Source organism: Diorhabda carinulata, chromosome 1 (assembly GCF_026250575.1).
Source record: "Diorhabda carinulata isolate Delta chromosome 1, icDioCari1.1, whole genome shotgun sequence".
Taxonomy (NCBI): Eukaryota; Metazoa; Arthropoda; class Insecta; order Coleoptera; family Chrysomelidae; genus Diorhabda; species Diorhabda carinulata.
In genome coordinates, this window is record NC_079460.1 from 2846221 (window position 1) to 2866871 (window position 20651).

At 30.9% G+C, this 20651-nt stretch overlaps 6 protein-coding genes across 9 annotated transcripts; 3 read left to right on the forward strand and 3 right to left on the reverse strand.

Moving 5' to 3' along the window:
- LOC130896555 (protein max) lies at positions 1–3749 on the reverse strand. Of its 4 annotated transcripts, none has more exons than XM_057804756.1 (6): positions 3506–3749; positions 3374–3442; positions 2838–2945; positions 2544–2667; positions 2298–2484; positions 1–326 (listed from the first exon to the last, which is right to left on the reverse strand). In XM_057804756.1, exons 1-5 carry the CDS (start codon positions 3542–3544, stop codon positions 2327–2329), a joined length of 498 nt encoding a protein of 165 aa, XP_057660739.1. In that variant the 5' UTR covers positions 3545–3749; the 3' UTR covers positions 1–326; positions 2298–2326. The 4 variants fall into 4 exon arrangements, with proteins under 4 accessions (XP_057660739.1, XP_057660731.1, XP_057660725.1 ...); XM_057804748.1 differs by having other exon boundaries at positions 2302–2484; positions 3506–3747; XM_057804742.1 differs by having other exon boundaries at positions 2835–2945; positions 3506–3747.
- Positions 3750–3840: 91 nt separating this feature from the next.
- LOC130896513 (anamorsin homolog) lies at positions 3841–4856 on the forward strand. The gene has a single exon (XM_057804680.1). It carries the CDS (start codon positions 3919–3921, stop codon positions 4657–4659), a length of 741 nt encoding a protein of 246 aa, XP_057660663.1. The 5' UTR covers positions 3841–3918; the 3' UTR covers positions 4660–4856.
- An 844-nt stretch (positions 4857–5700) lies between these two features.
- On the reverse strand, positions 5701–8164 carry LOC130896518 (mediator of RNA polymerase II transcription subunit 6). Its single transcript, XM_057804695.1, has 3 exons — positions 7825–8164; positions 7595–7769; positions 5701–7479 (listed from the first exon to the last, which is right to left on the reverse strand). Exons 1-3 carry the CDS (start codon positions 8025–8027, stop codon positions 7123–7125), a joined length of 735 nt encoding a protein of 244 aa, XP_057660678.1. The 5' UTR covers positions 8028–8164; the 3' UTR covers positions 5701–7122.
- A 1300-nt stretch (positions 8165–9464) lies between these two features.
- LOC130896544 (N-alpha-acetyltransferase 80) lies at positions 9465–11408 on the forward strand. The gene is made up of 2 exons (XM_057804728.1): positions 9465–9920; positions 10503–11408. The coding sequence occupies exon 2, from the start codon at positions 10503–10505 to the stop codon at positions 11076–11078; it is 576 nt and encodes a 191-aa protein (XP_057660711.1). The 5' UTR covers positions 9465–9920; the 3' UTR covers positions 11079–11408.
- Positions 11409–11535: 127 nt separating this feature from the next.
- Positions 11536–13530, reverse strand: LOC130896533 (flavin reductase (NADPH)). Its single transcript, XM_057804719.1, has 3 exons — positions 13278–13530; positions 12781–13167; positions 11536–12013 (listed from the first exon to the last, which is right to left on the reverse strand). The coding sequence occupies exons 1-3, from the start codon at positions 13348–13350 to the stop codon at positions 11862–11864; spliced, it is 612 nt and encodes a 203-aa protein (XP_057660702.1). The 5' UTR covers positions 13351–13530; the 3' UTR covers positions 11536–11861.
- A 1669-nt stretch (positions 13531–15199) lies between these two features.
- LOC130891436 (zinc finger protein 271) lies at positions 15200–20381 on the forward strand. The gene is made up of 2 exons (XM_057796233.1): positions 15200–17674; positions 20229–20381. The coding sequence occupies exons 1-2, from the start codon at positions 15200–15202 to the stop codon at positions 20379–20381; spliced, it is 2628 nt and encodes an 875-aa protein (XP_057652216.1).
- The last annotated feature ends 270 nt before the right edge of the window (positions 20382–20651 follow it).

Consider the following 20651-nt stretch of genomic DNA (forward strand, 5'->3'; position numbering starts at 1 on the left):
TAACTTATCAACATTTATTTAAAAAAAATTGTTAATTATAAAGTAGATAATTTAGACTTCATCATTAGGTTTGTAATAAAACTACAAACATAGTATTCACTAATATAAAGTATTACAAGCATCTTAAAAGGGTTTTTAAAAATAAAACCCCAAATAAGAATGTAAAAAGATAAAAATATATATATTTATAACAGTTAATAAAAAAGTCCCTTGATTAAGAAAGCTTTTCAGAGTAAACACTGAAATTTTCTTTTCATACATAGTGAAGTTTTCCCTTGATGCTTCAAGAATTTTAGTATGCGATATTGTACCATTTGGTGAATAGTCTGAAAAATGAAACACTTTTATTTTCATCTAAAAATCAAGTTGAAACAAAATATAATTCTACAATAAATGGATAAAACTATGGGAATCTCTATTAAGAACATATTTGGTTCAGCTACAGAAAAATAAATCTCTAACTTTCCATTAATCTATTAACTGCATTGTTTAAAAATGCAATTAGAAATGATTTGATAAAATATGGGTGTACTAAATTACATACCCTACCAGTCATAAGTTTTTGCCCACCCAATAATCCATTCATTTAATTTCAAAATAATACCACGCATTTCTTGCATGCAATACATTAAACACCAAACTGATAAAGGTTACTTAATCGATCAGATTAACTTTTTTTCATAATGATAATGTCTTTTACCACATTGTTATCTTAATCCACGTCCAGCAACCATCAAAAATCGCTCCATTATATGAAATATGTCAAATTTCATAAATTATTTTGGAATTTCTGGTTCCAGAAATTTCAAATCTAATTATATATATATATATATATATATATATATATATAAACCAGCACAGCAGGCCTTATAGGCCCATAGTTTGAAGTTTCTCTACTCCTTTTGTTCACGGCTGCATTACGCCAGTTCGCTATCCATATCTTCTGTAAGTCTTCCTTACATGCTTCTATCAATTTTCTACGTGGACGCCCTCTTCTTCTTTTTGAACATTCTCCACTTGTTAAGGCTCTTTTCACCCCACTGTCTTCTTCCATTCTGGCTATATGCCCCAACCAACGTAGTCTATTTGTCTTCTCTGACTGACCATATAAACCTTTAATCTTGTTTCACTGCCACCAAAAATTTTTCTTGACACTCTTTTCTTCCATGCATTTAGCCTGTTTTCTTCTCTCTTATTCATGACCCAACATTTACTGCCATATAACACTGTAGGTTATGTAACTGTCCTGTAAATTCTAGCTTTGCTTCCCTTGAGATATCTTTGCATCTTAATAGGTTTCCTAGAGCTTCAATTATTTTATTGCCGCTTGCCAATTACTTGTCGAATTTTTCAATTCCGTTCCTTTTACTTGTTACTGTCACCCCCATGTATTCAAACTCTTGTACTCTATGGAACTAGTACTTCTTGTTTTGGTCTATTGCGATTTTCAATTGGTTGTCACTCAAAAAGTCGTTACCCATATACTTGGTGTTATGTTCGTTGACAGGTAGGGCATATATTTTTGCTGTCTTTTCAAATAGTGATAACATTTTCTATAGTTCCTGTTACTGAGTATACCAATCACACTACTTAGACAGAGTTATTGCGAGTATTGGTGTATCAAATGATTTGTTGTCCTCAAGTACAAAGTCAATCGTAAGAGGTCTCAAAATAACAGGCAGAAGATTCATACTACTGATGTTAAAAATTTCATGAGAAAATAAGTCGCCAGTAAAGTAAAGTTACCAAAAAGATTGTATGGGAAAACAAGATTTGAGTTATTTTTCTCAAGCTACCAACGTGACTTCCGGATGTAGAAATTCCAGAAAGAAAAAAAACTGGGTTGTAGAAACAGTGTGGGAAAACTACAGAGCTGAACCTACTAAACCTATCAAAACTAATTTTGATTCTCATTCGATACAAAAGGAATCGTTTTCATTTGCTTTATTACAGCTATTTTACTAAACTACTTTCACTAAAATGACATACATTTGGTGAAAATGTAGTAATTTTGCAAATATTTCATGAATTTCCATTTTTTTCAAATCAGTGTTTTTAAACCATTTTTTTCAATTCATGTTCCTTTTTCTCTCCACATATGCTTTTAGCTATTCTACCAAAGGATAATACTCATTTCAAGTAGGATTTACCTACAAATCTTTAAAAAAAAATTATTTTTCTCCTCTAATAAATCAAGAGAAAAAGAAACATGGAGTACAAAAAACTAACAATATAGTTGAAAACAAGTTGAAACAAATTTAGTAATTACAGTAGTAATTAATTTTGTTTAATATTACCTACTTAATATATAAAAACGTTTCCTGTGCTAATGATAAGACCCTACTTTCATTTTCTTGGGCCTCCTTGGTTGCATTGAACCTTCGTTATCTGATGTATCTGATTCAGTTTCATTGTACATTCCATCTTTGATATCAGCATCTATATTGTATGACCCTGTTGATTTAGCCTTTTCTAATGTACGAACTGAAAAAAAAATTCAATATTAAATTAGAGCATAAATTATTATTGTGGTAATAACTTACTTTGAGCTTCTAATAAGCTATTCTGTCTTTTTAGATCTTCAATATCTTGTTGATGGGAGCTGTTCTTTTTCCTCATTATGAGAATATACTCTGCAGCCTTTTTTAAAATTTGAGCTCGGCTGGCCTAAAATTAAAAAAAACTTCCAATTGCTCTATAATCTGAATGTTATAAAAGTGAAAGGTGCAACCATTTTATTGACAAAATCAAAAATTTTTGTATGAAAAAATTTAATAAAAAAAGATATGAGAATCAATAAAATGTTTGCACCAACTCATCTTGGAATGACTTACCACTTTTTCGCCATTTAAGGCAGGCACAGAATCTCTTAAACTGCTAAAACTATCTTTTATGTGATCACGTCGTTTCCTCTCCAAAGCATTATGATGTGCTCTCTTCTCTGCCTGGCAACATAAAACAAATAATTACTAAATATAAATACTAATCTCCAGTGCCTGATTATCCACATAGCAAAAGTAGCAAATGCTAAGGCATCTGTGCCCGTCGCTGTCAGATAGTTCAAAAAAATGAATTAGTGTAAAATATCTTGCATACCCCATAAGACCTTAATTTGGAATACAAAATAATTTTAATTTCATTCCAATAACATAAGAAATAAAAATATACCACACTAATTAACAAATATTTAAAACATGGCAGAAACTTATTTTCCAATTTATTACAATTCGGAATTTCCAATATGTACACTATACACTTTGGTTACACTATATCTCAATATGTAATATATTAAATTAAACATTTAATGGAAAGAAAAAATTTGAACCAGTATCATAACAAAGAAAGCTTACAAACAAATAAAATAAGTGTATACCTGAGAATAATACTGATTACCGGAATTTTGTCTGCCTGTTGCTTGACGAGAATCAGAATCATCACCTTCCTAAAATATAAAATTGGTTAAATATAGATATTGATCCACTAAATGTTAGTTTGAGTAGCTTACGTCGCTCTCTACGTCGATGTCTCGATCATCATCACTCATTTTAATTTTTTCTGGATAAAAATACGGAAAACTCTCTACGTTGATTGCTCTATATGTTAATTGTTTTATTTATAACTAGAAATTTTATTAAACAAATAAAATATCTTCATAGCACCATTTACACATCAATATCTATTAATCACAATGCTATTACATATTGTGGTCAATGAGGCCACGTGATTTGGACGTCATGCGCTCTATTGTATGGCCTTTTACTGTTAAAAAAGCCAGTTACTATCTTTACGTTTTCTGGTAGGCTTAACTACATATAAAAAGACCAGAAAAGAAGAAGAGTTTGTAAAAACTTAATGTTTAAAAAGTCACGTATTCCAAATTATATCCAAGAATTTTAATACTAAAATTTTCAAGTAACAATGGAATTGCTAAAAGACTTCAAATCAACAGATGAAATTTTGATTCTGAGAGGTACAAACGAAACAGACACTATTAAAAAAATACGTGAAATTTTTATTAACTCTCAAGATATTTCTAAAGAAGATATATTACAAAGAAATGAAGAATCGGCTGTTTCAATATGCTGTGAAGAAGTTGGAGATACATTAATCTCAAATATTTTCAAAGTATTGACCCCTAATGGAAAATTAATAATCACAAAAGTAGAAGATAAAGAACAGACAAAATTAGATCTTATCACAAAAGGCTTTATGAATGTTCAAATATTAGAAGAATGTATAACTGCAAGTAAACCAAATTTCAAATCTGGATCATCAGCTCAAATCAAACTTCCAAAAAAACCAGCTGTGTGGAAGCTAGACGATGATCTAGAAGATGATGTTGAAACAATAGATCCTGATGACTTATTAGATGAAGATGATATGCAAAAGCCAGATCCAACAAGCTTAAGAGTATGTGCAACAACTGGAAAGCGTAAAGCTTGCAAGGATTGCAGTTGTGGATTAGCTGAAGAGCTAGCTAATAAAGCTAGTAAAGAAGATGTTACTACGAAAGATACCCCTAAATCATCTTGTGGAAGCTGTTACTTGGGAGACGCATTCCGTTGTGCTACATGCCCTTATTTAGGTATGCCAGCATTTAAACCTGGTGAGAAGATTCAATTAGTAGGGAATCAACTCCATGCTGATGTTCAACTTTAGGATTCTTAGTTTAAATTTTGGTTCTGAAAAGATAAAAATATTAATTTACTTTTTTAATATGTTGAATACATCAATGTTGTAGTGATAAAAATAAATTTTTACTAAATATTTTTTTTTTATTTTTTAATAATGATTTGTGGTGTCATATCAACTGTATTATTTTTGCAATAATAATAAACATAATATATTGGAAACTATTTCCAGTTGAGTGTTTTATTGTCATTCATTTTGTGAAATTATGGAATTATCTATACTTTCTGTAAATACTAATAGTTATGGATTATAAATATTTAATAGAAATTTTATTACAAAAAGTTTCTTGGCTGTTAAAATCTGGTTTATCGGATTAAATAAAATGAACTTATCATCAGTTCTTGTAACACATTATCACTATTCAAAAGATAGAAATCGTCCTTAAAATAATTCAGGAAAAGAAGAATAAAGCTTTTCAAAAGAGCAAAATCGGTAAATACTGAGAAAAGTTAGCTATTGAATCAAAAAATAGAATATGTAACAACAGGAATAGTTAGTCCCAGAGTCAATAGCTGACATAAATGAAGCCCTCAGGTTCAGGAAACTACTTTGGAAACAATTATTTCTTCAGTAAAACATATAATTATAAGAATTATTTTTCGGAAATCATTTTCCTGGTTGTTTAGGGGATATCACTTTAGAACAAAAATATATGCCAGTAAAATCCCAAATGGTTGAAGAGTAGTAGAAAAAATACTGAACACACTGTTTACACTACACCAATACTCACAATTACACTGTCTGACGCGCGTGCGCGCTTTGATAACCATATCGTTTTCGGTGTGTTGTGAGTGTTGATGTAGTGGTAGTTTAAACAGTGTGTTTAGTATGAATATCACCAATGGTTCCAAAAATTCCAGCTTAGAGAAATAGTTACTGGGAGAAAAATCATATGGGCAAAATGGAGTGAAGGTTGATCTACCTAAGACTGATAAACCCAAGATTTTACACCGATAAGTGTCATTTGAGAGTGGTGGAAATTGGACTATAAAAATTTGCTCAACCATACTCATAAAATAATTTATTTATAATAAAGTACAATAATAGACAATAATTATATAACACAGGTTTCATGATCTACAGGTTGTTTCTAAATTCATGCGACAAAACTCATAAAGTGATTGCTGGTATGAAATTAAAAGGAGTCTTTCATATAACAAATTTCCCCAGCCCATCCCTTAAAAGGTGGTGACTAAAATTGAATATTTTTTTAAAAAATTTGAGTAGTTACAAACTTGAAATTCTGTAATTTTTGTATACTTCCAAACGACTAATCACAGGTATATTTTCAATATACATTATATGGAGGTGAAATTAGCAGCCCTTACTTTATTTCATACCAAAAGTTTTTTACAAGATGAATTTTTATAAAATAAAATTATACCTTCAAATCCTTGTTTTATTTAAAAATAATTATTCTCAATATTTTCCCGAAACCAATAACTGCAAGGAAAAAAATAAACACTATAAATGATAATTTTTTTAATAATTTGGGTGGATATTGGTAAAGATGGAAAATGTAATAAAATTCAAAATAAATGTTGGAATTAATTATCTCCCACCCAAAAATATATAAACGTAGCCTATGTGTCATGGTTTGCTGTACACATTTGGAAAAAAAACCTAATTTTAGACACCACCTTATAAGGGTAATATCTCGGAAAGGGATGGGTTGAGGAAATTTTGTTATATGAAAGACTCATCATAATTAATTACAAGCTATTTGGTCGCATGGATTTAGAAACACCTTGTATATAAAATTATAAAAGTTTGATAAAACATTAGCCATATTAAGACTGTATAAAGACACTGTTTATTACCTCTAGATCAATATTGACAGTATAATTATCAATTATTAGTGAAGGGTCTTTTCAACCTTATATGAAGTAGCGACCTATAGAAATTGTCGTAGAATAAAATCACAGATCCTAGAAATTTAAACTACACTGCAATTTGCTAGAGAATGGGAAGACACATTGATAAGTTTTATCAAATAATGTCAAATATATTTGAAATTTATATAAAAAATGTAAAATTGTAAGCATTTTTTTTATATAGAAAATTCTATAATAAGTGAAGTATGGACTCTATTACACTTTGACGACCAATAGTTTCTCGAATTCTAACATGAAGTATTAAAAAAAAGTATTTTTTAATAGTAGTTACTGCCTGATCTTTCCATAACCCTTTTTTTGCAAAAGTTTGAAATCTACATGTGTAGTAGATTAATCATTTGAAGTATATATGGATTTCATACACCTGGATAGGGTTAGTTAGATTTTCGTAGGGATTTCAAATTATTTGGGTTTTGTACCAAATAACTCATCTTTGCCATTCAAGTTACTATTTAGCTATATATTTCTATCTGATTCTCTCATAGAGACACTGAAGTTTGGCTCTGGTCAAATTCATTGGATAATATTTTCTATTTCAATGAAGCCTTGGTTTCTTTTCAGGAGGTGGCTTGATCTTCTCTTGTTTAACCTCTATTTTAATATCTTTATTTTCTGATCCATTTTCATTTTCTTGCTTAACTGGTACAACAGGTTGAACTTTAGGCTGGGGAGGAGCAGGAAGAGGGAACTTTCTTAATAGTTCACCTAATAGCATATCAACCCTTTGTCTTTGGAACAATGAACTAGGTTCTTCCCGTGGTTTTTCTTCTTTTTTGGATTTCTCTGCAACTCGTTGAGATTTGAAGTCCCATGAGTAGCCTTTGCTGGGATGATATTTAGCAAAACCAGAGGATTCTTCAAATGAAGATTGGAGATGATGAACAGCTGACAACTGAAAAAATTAATAATTTTTAATAAACCCAATATCATACCATTTATCAATATATGAATTTTGTAAAATGTTCACATCAATTCACCCATATCCGATTGAAAAAATTAGTACTTACCAATCTAGAATTCAAAACACTTGCCAAATCAGGAGCCTGATATACAATACCAGCAATTATATAATAATCTGCCAAAGCAATTGCTTGCTGGGGACTTTGTCTATGTTGTTTACGAATAACATACAGAATGGGTTCTTGAACATGTAGTAAAATGTATTCAACTCCAGTCATATTTCTAAAAAAAATTTAAATTTATTGTATAATACAAAAACCATACTATAATTACTTACTGTAATTGATCGGGATTTAACCGTTGCATTTTAACAATCTCATTATTACAAGTTCTATCAAAAAACGGGTTCGATCCTTGCGAAAAATATTCCATAACATTACTAGTGTTAAGAATTGGAATCCATGTTGAATCGTGCCAAGAAAGACTTAAGGGATTATCTGGAATTCCCGTGGCTGACAAACCTAACCTTGTAGGCATCATTTTTTTATTCACATTATATGAAGTTATCCAAGAAAAAAGTTAACAATACTATCCACAAAACCAGACATGAGTTCAGCAATGCTAAGCAAATATAAAGGTTATCTGTGACAGAAGCGACAGCAGGTCCTACAGAGGGCGCATTCCACTAAGCATTCAACAATCACGTTCACAATCTTTCCCATTTCACTTAGTCCAGAGCGTTATAATCGTAAAACCAAGTGGAATATAAAGTTTAGTAGAATGCCCTAATGGGTATGTCTTGTGGCTGTTCCTTTCTGTTTCTCTCTATGAATATTTCGGTCCAATTTCAACACGCTCCTTAATTCGATCTCTTTAATTTTATTATTAACTCTATGTTCCCATCACTCGAAACTTAGACGTCGACAATTAGAATAAAGAGAGATATAGAATGGTATACAAATGTTCTTTCTCTCTATATCAGCAGTTCGGACCATTTTCAGCATACTCCTCAACTCGCTCTCTCTATTCTTATTATTTACCCTATGATTCCACCACTCGAAACTTTGACGTGATTGTGATCATTACAGAATAGAGTAGAGGGAGACTTTATCTATACTGCGCATGCTTCATGCACGCAAAAGATGCACAGAACTAACTGCAGCGCTCAGAGGAGAGAAGGAACGATACACTACTTGTTTCACTTAGTGAAACTACTACAAGTAGTAGTCGCTTAGAATATTGATATTCTTTCTCTCTCTATGAGCAGTTTGGGCCAATTTCAACAAGCTCCTTAACTAGCTCTCTCTATCTTTAATATTAACTCTATGTTCCTAACATTGGAAATTTAGACGTCATACCTATCCAATCAGAATATACTAGAGAGAGAAATAGAGTGGTATACTGATGTTCTTTCACTGTATCTATCTACAGTTTGGGCCCACTTGAGCACGCTCTATACCTCGTTCTCTCTGTCTTCAATATTAAGTCTATATTTCGAAATTGTGACTATTATCCGGTATCAGATAGATCAACAATCAGCTACAAAAATCTTTTGTTAATTTTTTTAGTTTTGTGCATTAATTTAATTTTTCTGTATTTATAAGTCTTAATTCAATTGTGTAATAGACTTTAGGTGTTTTAATAGTTATTATTGAACAGTTATCAGCAATTAACCAACACTTACACACATATTTTGAAACAAATTTCTATACTAATAAAATGTTTCAATACTTGAATACATAAAGTTAATATTAAACATAGCGAGACATATGTAAGGAGAATTGTACTATTAGGTATTTTATATCTATTTTTACTAGGCATTAATATCAAAGCTTGTTAATCTGCTCTTTGCTTTTTTCACCACTCGAAACGTTATGCCGATCCAATCAGAATAGTGTAGATAGAAATAGAGAGTAGTATACGTATGTTTTTTCTCTTTTTATCAGCAGCTCGGGCTCACTTGTACAAGCTCCCAAACCTCGCCCTCTCTTTCTTTCTCTCTTTTATATTAACCCTATGAATGGAACATGGAGTAAATTTTCAATATTTAAATAATTGCTTGAATAAATGTTCTTTGTTTGATCTAAAAATAAAGAGTTTTTTAATAGAAATAATTCTTTATATGATATTCATTAAAAAACAAATATTTCCTTTGTATGTCTTTGTGAGACAGATTTTTGAAATTGGTGAAATTATGTAATAATAAAAGTAATAGCTTGACTTTAATATTATGAATCGTGCCAAGAAAGTCTTGATTGTTTAGCTAGAATTCCCGCAGCTGATGTAACTAATCGTGTCGACACCTGTTTTCATTTATGTTAAGTGGTATACATATGGAAGAATCACAAAAAATTTTGAGGTTGGACTAGTTGGCCAAGTTGTATATATTTGTAAAGAGAAATTATATAAACATTTGAATAAACGAATTAAGCAGTAAGTTAGTTACCTAATTACTTTCTACACTTCAATTATTTTTTGACAAATCAGATTATTTACAAGTTACTATGGGTACACTTCAGTGTTAAAATTCTTGTCAACAAACCACATATTTTCATCATATTTGGATACAATGGAATAAAATTATCTGTTTTAATATAATGTTCAACATATTTAAATTATTAAAGGAATATTGGATGTACAGGTTATTGAAAGACATACAAGGTGTAATAAGATGTCCAATCCCTAAACTGTAGAAGCTACAAACAGGTTATAAAGTTTACATTTGGTTTTTGATGTGTTTAAAAATTATTTCTCTACCTAAGAATTAAAGTTTTTGAATATTTTTTTGATTATTTTAATATAAACAGCTGAAAAATATTCTTTCTAAATTAGAACCTGATTTCCCAGCCATCATATCGTAATACAGACAACTATTTTGTTTATTATTAAAATTGGATGAAAAATATTTTGAGGAATCTATAGGACTTTATAAATGAAATACCCTGTTGATACCTAAATATGTATTAAAAAATGTACCACATGTGAAGCATGTTATTTTTTTTTTATGGTTTTCAGATGACTTTGGAAGTTGTTCCTATCCACAAACATCCGGAATACCTCTTAGATTGTTGTAATATTATAAATCAAGAGTGGAAAAGATCTAAAACAGCTCGGTTACACAGTTTAGAACAATCTTGTGACCATTTACCAACATCATTGATTTTATTAAAGGATAAAACTGTGATTGGCCATCTCAAATTATCAGTAATACCAAATATTAAGACAGCATGCTTCGTAGAGTCTGTAGTTGTAGAAATGAATCACAGGAACAAAGGATATGGATCAATGTTAATGAGGGAAGCTGAGAATTTTTGTAGGGGTCTTGGTTTAAACGCAGTTTATTTATCCACTAAAGGACAAGAAGAGTTTTATGTAAAATTAGGGTACAAAATTTGCGCCCCCGTTTCGATATATGGGAATTTTGTTTCAAAAAATATGGATACAGTGAATATTGTGTTGAAACCTTTCAAATTATCTGATGAAGCAAACGAAAACACAACAAAAGGAGTATACCCACCAACACCGCCTCCTCCTCCTCCTCTCGTAAAAATTGTATCGTCCAAGAAGATTTTTATGAAGAAGATTCTATAGCTTTTGGATTATTTGTAGGAGTAAAGGATGAATATTAGAAGTTACAAATTGGTAAATTTTTGAAGCAAAAAATAGATGATTCAGCTTAACAGCATAGTCATTATATTATTTATAAATATCATTTTTTTTTCGTTTTATTAGTAATTTATTCAGCTAATCAACTCTACCCTTAAAACAACTCTTAACTAACAAGAATGGTAGTAAACAGTGTGTTCAGTATGAATATCACCAACAGTTCCAGAAACTATCAATTTTGAATGAATCACAAAGTCTTTTGCTTTGTATTTTATAATTTTTACCTACAAATTCAATAAAATACTTTCAAACTTTCCTATTTTTTTTTTGTAATTGCATATGTTTAGCACTGCATCGAATATTTGGAGTTTTATGATTAAATAGTATCCCTAAAGCATTCCAAAATAAATAATGGGATTGGAAAAATGAAGAATCAACAAAATACAATATTATTTAATTGCTTAACACTTACATAAAACTATTCTATAGACATATTCTACTTTTAACAATAAGATGCCATATAAAATTCAAAACCAAAATATATTTGAGAAATAAAAGAGAAAAATATTTGGGTCTATAATATTTTTTGTTCTACCCAAATTAACATATTAAATCTAACAAATTCAAATTATATATATATATATATATATATATATATATATATATATATATATATATATATATATATATATATATATATATATATATATATATATATATATATATATATATATATATATATATATATATATATTGAAAATGAGTGACCTATGAAGGTTTGTTGCATATTCCAACAATTTGGCCATAATGTTCAGGTTGGTTTAAAGATTCGACTAAGAATCTTCCCAAATCGTATTTGGATATAACACGTCCTCCTGGTGAAGCTCCTTTTTTCACTATATAGTCTACAGGAGGTTGATCTGAAATAAAATTAGATTAGCTACATATAGTATATATTCGAATTTTTTTCTTTTGGTAAAAACCACAAAATTATGTAAAATTAGCTGAAGGTAGTTGTGATATTACGGTGTTGCCAGTTAAAGGATTAATTATTCAAAAACTCGCAAGATGGCTGTATGTTTATTTTCTATTGCTTGTAGAAAAGCTGTACATGTACGCTTGCACTGGAAAGCACTAAAACGAAGAATTTATTATTATTTAAAGCAGGCAGTTATGCACCTAAATTTTGATTTTATACTTTACTGGCAAAAACAATAAAATAGCCGTGCTATTGAAATAAAAATCAACATTTCTAAATTCTCGTTTCCGATTCCAATTAAATTGAACACAAAGAGGGAGAATTCATGAAAATTGTATTTCTTGAAAAACCAAACCCCAGATTCCAAAACTAATATGATCTTTGAAATCTCCGGGGGAAAATATACAAGGATGACAGTGAAAATGAAAAAAAATACACCTCAAATTTTATATTTTCTCAATTTCAATATATTAGTCATGGAGTAGCCACTTCTAACTAGTCCTCCCATTAATAACTATAAATTAAGTAATTGGAATTTTGATAACTGAGGACAGGTAATCATGTGGATAATTTCTATATAAAACTTTACTATCAGTAATATATATTCACTAAATCTTGGATAACTTACTTTATATTGGCCCTAATTATGTTTTTCCTTTATTAAATGTCAATTGATAGTGAATGATTTCATATAAAATTAACACTTACCTGCTATATGTGGTGGAAAGCAAGCGATATACTTTCTATCTGATGCCTGAAGCACCTGCAACATTCTCTTATGCTCATCATTAAGGTCGTGAAATTGTGGTGGAACTTTTTCTGGTTCATAAAATAAAAAAGCTGATAAACAAACTGAAATAACTTCCACATTCAATTCTTTCATTGCTTTTATTATATTTTTCAAGCCTTCACTTAAATCGGTCGTTGGACTTAAATCATTCCGGGTTCCTAAAACTACTACTACCCCCATTACATCTTTTATACCATCCAACACGGTGTTGTAATCTAGAATGTCCCCTTTTACTACTTCTACTGCGTTTCTTAAATGTTCAGGTAATTTTGCTGGATCTCTGACAAAAGCTTTAACACTGAGTCCTGAAAAGTAAATTTTACTATCATATAATAGCGTATCTATCATGTAATATGAGTCATTAAGAAAACATTGTTAAAAAAGGTCATTTTTAATATTAGACTGTTGGACTTGCCTTTTTTTAGAGCGGCATCAACTGCACAGAGACCGGTCATTCCAGTGGACCCAAAAATCACTATTTTTTCCATGTCTTTTATTTAATATATTCTTCCGCTGTACTCAATCTGAAGGATACTAATCAATTGTCACGTACACCCCAAACTGATACTATATAAATTAATGTATTTATTCACTACCGGGAATTATTAACTCTTATAAAGGTTATCTATGGTTGAATTTTCCAATGACAAGTGATGGATTCAATTAACATTATTGCACAATTTAGATATTGTTAATTTTAGAATGTAATTAATAGGATAGTAAATAGTACAGCTTTATTCAATGAAAAACATGCATTTTAGTAGACATAAGAAAAATTTACAGGATTAATTCATTTCATATAACACCTGCAAGCCTTAGTAATTTATCATGTACGCTGCTCATGAGAATTAACCATAGACAAACATATAAGAGAAATCACTAATTCAAAAGAACTTTACTAAACTATTTATATGAAGGGGAGAATCAGCGTCAACACCCTTGATCGTTCCACGGAACGTACTACTGTCATAAGCAGCCATTTTTATTTTAGTTTCGGCGCTAAATTTGAAAATACGGTAATCTGAACGCTTCATGTGATAATTTGGAACACGTAAAAACACTATTAAAATAAGCTAAAACTTTTAGATAGAAAAACTAAGTTAACTTTAATCTATATGAAGGTCTTCTTAGCTGTACACGAAGAAAATATTTTTAGAAATATGTAATAATTCGGTATTATGCTTCTCACGAAGAGTAGTCAGTATTTTAACGTAAATATAATATAGGTCTACTTACTGGTGAAAGGAAATACTCTCAAATATAAACATTTTAATGTTTTTACATGTTTTCACCACACACAATATAGTTCTCACTGAAAAAAAATATAAGTTACAGCGTACACTCACTGACATCTATAAATTGAAATTGTCTAATCTGTGAACAAAACTCCTAAAATACAAGCACGTTGTCTCAGAAAATAATCTTCAATACTTTATAATAATGCACTTTATCAGCTGTATCAACAAACTCAACACAATCACTATTTCAACATAAACGTATGAACTTTGAATAATGGCATTAGATACTTTAGCACTACTTTATAAATACAACTCTTTTGTAACTACTTTAATATAATTTTTTTAAATCTGATCGTTTTGACACGCCTGCGTCATAATTTCTTGCCAGACACTTGACAACGCTGCCACTCATGTAAAATCAAATTTTGGATCCATACTAATTTTAGCTTATTCTCCCTTCCATATCTCTGTACTAAACGAAACAACCCTAATTACTTCTATCCACTGGTATATTAAGGTATAAAGGATCATATCATATGTCTATGATCCGATTAACTTGATCAGTTTATGAATAAGTAAACGTAATTATAGTTTCCGAAAAGCTCTATACTGATTATCATGATGTAAATACTACAAGGTGTGCTATAGCGCACCAGCAGGGAAGCAGCCAATGAGAATTCGCTCCCAAAACGACGCGCCAAATTGAAACATTTGAATTGAATACATGATGTAAAGACTACAAGGTGTGCTATTGCGCAACAGCTGGGAAGCAGCCAATGAGAATTTCGCTCCCAAAGAGATGCGCAGAACGAGTCGAAAATGAACCGTCAGGAAGAACTCACCTTGTAGTCTTTACATCATGCTGATTATATAGCTCTCTCTCTAATAATAATACGTTAAACAGAATAAGCATGTTAATATCACAGAACAGCTAGTTCTGTGATTGACATTATTTAACTAGAATGCTGAAAACAAAAGTGTCCTTTCAAATAGTTTTCAAAATGAAAAATATTTTGAGTGCGATTTGTGATGATTTTGTTTCATATGGTGATAAATATACATAGTGTTTTTCAAGAACAATTTCCTTGATAACAATACGATGGAAAAGGAAGAAAATGTAATGCGAACTTCAGGAATTCCCACAGAATTTCCAAACAACTCTTCTCCACAACCCGTGAGATTGGATTCTCACAGAATAGAACTTGAAAAGGATGTAACTTGTAAAGTAGACGAATTGTCAGAAAATTTAGAATTCAATTCATTTGAGGATTCATCAGATTTACCGTCGTTTAGTGGAACGGGTAAGTCCATTAATCATATTAATATGGCTGAAGACAAAACTTCTGATATCTTTATAAAGGATGAATTTAACACCGATGAAGTTGATTTCCCCGGAAAATGTGTTTGTAATGTGTGCGATATGATATTTGACGATGTAAATGATTTAGCCCTTCACAAACTAATCCACGTTCCTAACGAGACGAAGCTCGAAAACGTAGAATATAATTCGTTCGAAGATTCATCGGATTCACAGTCGGTTGATGGAGCAGGTCAATCTATTGAGCAAATGACTGAAAACAAAACTACCGATATCTTCATAAAGGACGAATCGAGCGCTTATGCAGCTAATTTTCTCGAAAAATATATCTGTAGCGTGTGTGATTGGATATTTGACAATGAAAGCGATTTAGATCGTCACAATTTAATCCACGGCCATTACGGAAAAAAAAGTAAAAAGGATTCAACCTGTAACTTGGATAAATTGCTTGCGGAAGTAGAATTCGATGGGCTTGAAGTTTTATTCGATATGCCGACGGTTAGTGGAACGGAGAATTCCATTCAGAAAATAACTGAAGATTTCTTCATAAACGATGAGTTTAACGCTGCCGATGTTAATTTTCCCGAAACATATATTTGTAACGTGTGCGATATGAAATTTAACAATGTAAGTGATTTAGACAGTCACAATTTGATCCACGATCCTTACGGACTAAAGTATGAAAATAATGTAACTTGGAAAGTAGACAAATTGCCACTAAGAGTGAAATATGATACATCAGATTTGCCATCGTTTAGTGGAGCCGGTCAGTCCATTCAGAAAATTACTGAAGTTATTAACGCCGCTGAAGATGATTTTTCCGGAAAATATATGTGTAAAGCGTGTAATGCAAGACTCGATAATGCAAGTGATTTATACCGTCACAATTTAGTCCACGATCCGGATAGGAAAACTTGGAAATTGGAGGAATTGCATACGAAAGTAGAATTTGACGATTCATCAGATTTACCATCGTTTAGTGGAGCGGGTCTGTCTATTCATACAATTAATGCGAATAAAGACCCAACTACTACCAATACCTTGAAAAATGAAGAATTTAACGCGGATGAAGTTAATTTACCTGAAAAATATGTCTGCAACGTGTGCAAGGTAATATTTGACAAATCAAGTGATTTAGACCCTCATAGTTTAATCCACGATCATTACGAAAAAAAAAGTGAAAAGAATGTAACCTGTAACTTGGATAAATTGCTTGGGAAAGTAGAATTTGATGATTCATCAGATTTGCCATCATTTAGTGGAGCGGGTCAGTCAATTCAGACAATTAATGTGAGTGATGACGACAGTTCGGAAATCTCTATAAATGAGGAAGCTAGTTGTCCCAAAAAATATATCTGTAACGTGTGCAATATGATATTTGATATCCCAAGTGATTTAGCCCGTCACAAATTAATTCACGATATTGACTACATATATTTGTGTGAAACTTGCAACCGAAAATTTGCAGATGGAACAAGCCTAAGAAATCACCAAAAAAATTATTGTAAGAACGGTAGCTCTATCTCTAATTTTTGCGGTAGCAACTTTACCGTTTGGAAATGTAAAAGTTGTTATAGAGTGTTTGCTTCTAAACACATCGCAAATCATCACTTGAAATTGTGCATGAATGTAGAAATAGCAAATGAAGATCCTTTGGCTATAAAAACAAACATCGAGAAGATACTAACAAAGCTGGTCATACAATGCGAATTCTGCAATAGATCGTACGTTGATACAAAATCATTGATGATGCACCAAACAAAACACACAACGATCAAAAATTACGAATGTATCGAGTGTTTTCTAATTTTTGATTGTTATTCCGATGCTACTAAACATTGGATGGAAAAATGTACAGAGCATGTGAACTCTTTCCTTGTACCTAAAGTAATATACTGCGAACATTGCGATAGAGTATTCGGTTCACACCAACTTCTCTATGAGCATAAAAGGAAAACAAAGCACTATACTTCCAAGCTCTTCGAACCGGAGATCGATATTGATCAAATAATGATGAGAGACGATTTTATAATTGAAAGTGCAGTCCTAAACTCAATAAAACTATTGGATGAAGCACTAAGTAGAATTGACTACGGAGAAGCTGGTGAGGTCAAAGAACATTTTGATGAACGCAACGCTGAAAACTGTAGATATCAATGTGAGAACTGCGTTGAAATGTTTTCACATGCTAACGGACTTGATGAACACAGAAGGAAAGGTCATTCTTCGAATTTGAATCCTGTTGCAAATGATGAGGTAAGAAACAAAATATTTCAGGTATTTAACTGTTTTTACACATACCTTCCAAATCTCGTTTCCATACAAACCGCTGATTTCTCTCAGTTTTTCTTCCTATCTATTCCAGTGCACAGATTCTCCTTTGGAGATCTTCTCACAAAACTTATCACCATATGATTTTTCGGAATCTATTATTAAACCCGATCACGATTTGAATGTTCGGGAACTAACCGCGAACACGTTCTCACTGTTGTTCACTGATCGACTTAATCGGGTTGTAATCTATGATTATGATCTTTTCTATCGTCGTAAACCGATTATATTGGAAGGTATTGGACCATTGATTGTTCGCGATGTTCTAATTCCTCCCTTTTTTAGTACTGAAAGATCATAGAAAGAACTTACGATTTCTTGAAATCTCCTTGGGTTTCCACTGACATTTTCCTGGGAAAATGAGATTTTCTTTGCAAAAAATGGAATCTGTCGCGATTTTATGATATCTGCCTCATAGAATGAGATAGTTTATCATCGATTTTATTATCAAAATTTTGTTAACATCCAAAATACCTAATGAAATACGTATGGACATATATAAAAGTCTCCTTTTTGTTTTTAATATATTTTTTTAAAGTTTTTGAAAAGACCTTTTTAAAGATTAAGTGGATTGATGTGAACAGCAGGACACACTTTTTTTCTTGGAAAATCTAAATTTCTCTCTAAATCTAAATCCCCTTGTCTAGATGGGTACGAGCGATCAGTTGAAGGGTTGTTTCACTTATCTGTAGTTACTTGAACTACACGAGGTTTGCGGTTTTCATATTTTTTGAAATTAACATATAAAAATAGCTTATTTAACTCGTTCGGTAACAAATTTAAACATCTAGAATCTATTATACAACTAAATAAATATCATGGAACAATCAACGTACAAAAAAAGTAATAAAACTAATAGGATTTTACATTAAAATGTCTATCAAAAATTGAACGTGATGTTTGGAAACTATAAAGTCTGGTTCTGGTTAGGATCCACAATCAGCTAATATAATCCAGGGTTATAGTTTCCGAAAGGCTTTAAAGCGATACATCTACTGAAATGGGCGATATACAGAACATCATATGGTTTGTGGTTGAATTTGCAAACTGACGTTTAGAAAATATTGTTAGAACCTCATTCTGGATTAGAATCCACAATATGGAAAAGGTTCATAGCTTCCGGGAAGTTTACATATTTGCTTTTAGGGCAGTTTTGAGTACAAGGAATATTTTATATGTGAGATTTAGTTTTTTTCTACTAGTTGGTACAATCTCTCATTCCAAAATCTAAGTTAGATTTTTTTAAAGATACTCTAGTCTTTAGTCTTTCTACAACAATTCAAGGCCTCTTTAAAATGTTAGACATGTGGATACATTTTCGGAAAATTTCGGTATGAAGGTGGTTAAACAACATAATCTCCCTAAAACATTTCAGGATGGGTCAGTACCTTTTGAATCTGACGAGAAGTCTAAAAAATTGAAAATGATTGCTTGTGAAATATGTGGTCTTAGCTTTCGCCGAAGATATCTTCTTTTACAACATAAGATACGAGCCCATCAAGGTGAGTTTATACAAGAAAAAGAGATTTTCCAATTTTTTTAATAAAAGTGGTTTAGTTCAGTTTAGCCCACCTTATTTTTGTTAACAAAAAATCGAAAAATGAATATCTTCTATCATGTTTTTTTTCATTTTATTTATTTGAAATAAAAATGAGACTTGAGTTTGAAAAAAAAAGTTTTCAACACTTTTTGGTAAATAAAAATACACAAACCAAATTTTTTTTCGAATAAAGTATTTTTCCTAAGAGTACTCACAAAAATGTACAATATAAACAAAACAATTATGTATCATAATTTAAACAATTTTTGCAAATTATTACCAATTTTGTAAAAGTTTTGTAATTTTCTCTAAATTGATAGAAAATCGAAAAATTTACATTTTCAATTTTTTTTTTATTTTGTATATTTTTTCGGATAAAAATTAGTGCAAAGATGAAAACCAAACATTTTTTGGCCAATGAAACATCGAAAAACCCTGATTTGTTTCCTTTAACTGTACTTAAAAACTTGCTTCAAAGAATATCTTATTTTTTTCGGAGAGAAAGAAACCTAAGCTAAAAAATAGTAATTTTTCAATTTTTTAAGAGAACAAAAGGGTGAGCCCCACATCCAAATAAGGTTAAGTTTTTGGATCTTTTATAGACCAAAAAATTGTTGATATTTTGGTTTTTGAACTTAGGTCTCATTTATTTCCGAAAAAAATTGTAGAAATTAAGATGGTCGAATGCAGCTTCGAGGGCTGTAATGCAAAATTCACTTTGGAGGAATATCTGAGAAAGCATATAAAGAGAGTTCACACCGATCAATTGCCCTTTAAATGTAACGTTTGCCGAAAACGTTTCTCAGATAAAGCCGCTTATACCCAGCATTTTAGACTACACACCAATGACAGGAAATATAAATGTAATGTGAGTACCATATCACTTTAATTGAAGTTTAAAGAGAATAATTAAAAAACAATTGAATCTTGATTTTACAGTTGTGCTCACAACAATTCTTCAGAAACTCTAATCTTGTGGCTCATAAAAGAATCCATACTGGGGAACGTCCTTTTCCTTGTGAAGTTTGTGGAAAAGAATTTCGTCAGAAGGGAGTTCGAGACAGACATCTCAAGACCCAGCATTTCTTTTAGTGCTCATTTAATTGCTCAAAATTCGTTTATTGTTGTTAAAAAATTTCAAATAATTTAATTTCTGTTGTTATATTTTCAGTTGTATGAATTTCTTTTAAATAAATTGTTGCAATTCAATCAACAAATAATTTAATCCTACTTCTACCTATACATTATTATAATACATAATTCTGGCAACATCGTAATATATTTACTCATAAAAATTTTTTGAAACATCTATGAACGTGAACGATACATCGATTCTTTGTCAATGTTCTATCGCCATTTCAA

What these genes read in the sequence shown, in the direction of transcription:
- LOC130896518 (XM_057804695.1), bottom strand. Translation starts at nt 8,027, where the DNA reads ATGATGCCTACAAGGTTAGGTTTGTCAGCCACGGGAATTCCAGATAAT. An exon ending in TTAAATCCCGATCAATTACA is followed by an intron (nt 7,770 to 7,824) that starts GTAAGTAATTAT and finishes AATTTTTTTTAG; the next exon opens with AAATATGACTGGAGTTGAAT. An exon ending in GTGTTTTGAATTCTAGATTG is followed by an intron (nt 7,480 to 7,594) that starts GTAAGTACTAAT and finishes TAATTTTTTCAG; the next exon opens with TTGTCAGCTGTTCATCATCT.
- LOC130896513 (XM_057804680.1), top strand. Translation starts at nt 3,919, where the DNA reads ATGGAATTGCTAAAAGACTTCAAATCAACAGATGAAATTTTGATTCTG.
- LOC130891436 (XM_057796233.1), top strand. Translation starts at nt 15,200, where the DNA reads ATGGAAAAGGAAGAAAATGTAATGCGAACTTCAGGAATTCCCACAGAA. An exon ending in ATCCTGTTGCAAATGATGAG is followed by an intron (nt 17,675 to 20,228) that starts GTAAGAAACAAA and finishes TTGATTTTACAG; the next exon opens with TTGTGCTCACAACAATTCTT.
- LOC130896544 (XM_057804728.1), top strand. Translation starts at nt 10,503, where the DNA reads ATGACTTTGGAAGTTGTTCCTATCCACAAACATCCGGAATACCTCTTA.
- LOC130896533 (XM_057804719.1), bottom strand. Translation starts at nt 13,350, where the DNA reads ATGGAAAAAATAGTGATTTTTGGGTCCACTGGAATGACCGGTCTCTGT. An exon ending in TGATGCCGCTCTAAAAAAAG is followed by an intron (nt 13,168 to 13,277) that starts GCAAGTCCAACA and finishes TTTACTTTTCAG; the next exon opens with GACTCAGTGTTAAAGCTTTT. An exon ending in CTTTCCACCACATATAGCAG is followed by an intron (nt 12,014 to 12,780) that starts GTAAGTGTTAAT and finishes ATTTTATTTCAG; the next exon opens with ATCAACCTCCTGTAGACTAT.
- LOC130896555 (XM_057804742.1), bottom strand. Translation starts at nt 3,544, where the DNA reads ATGAGTGATGATGATCGAGACATCGACGTAGAGAGCGAC. An exon ending in GTAATCAGTATTATTCTCAG is followed by an intron (nt 2,946 to 3,373) that starts GTATACACTTAT and finishes TTATGTTGCCAG; the next exon opens with GCAGAGAAGAGAGCACATCA. An exon ending in CCTTAAATGGCGAAAAAGTG is followed by an intron (nt 2,668 to 2,834) that starts GTAAGTCATTCC and finishes TTTTAATTTTAG; the next exon opens with GCCAGCCGAGCTCAAATTTT.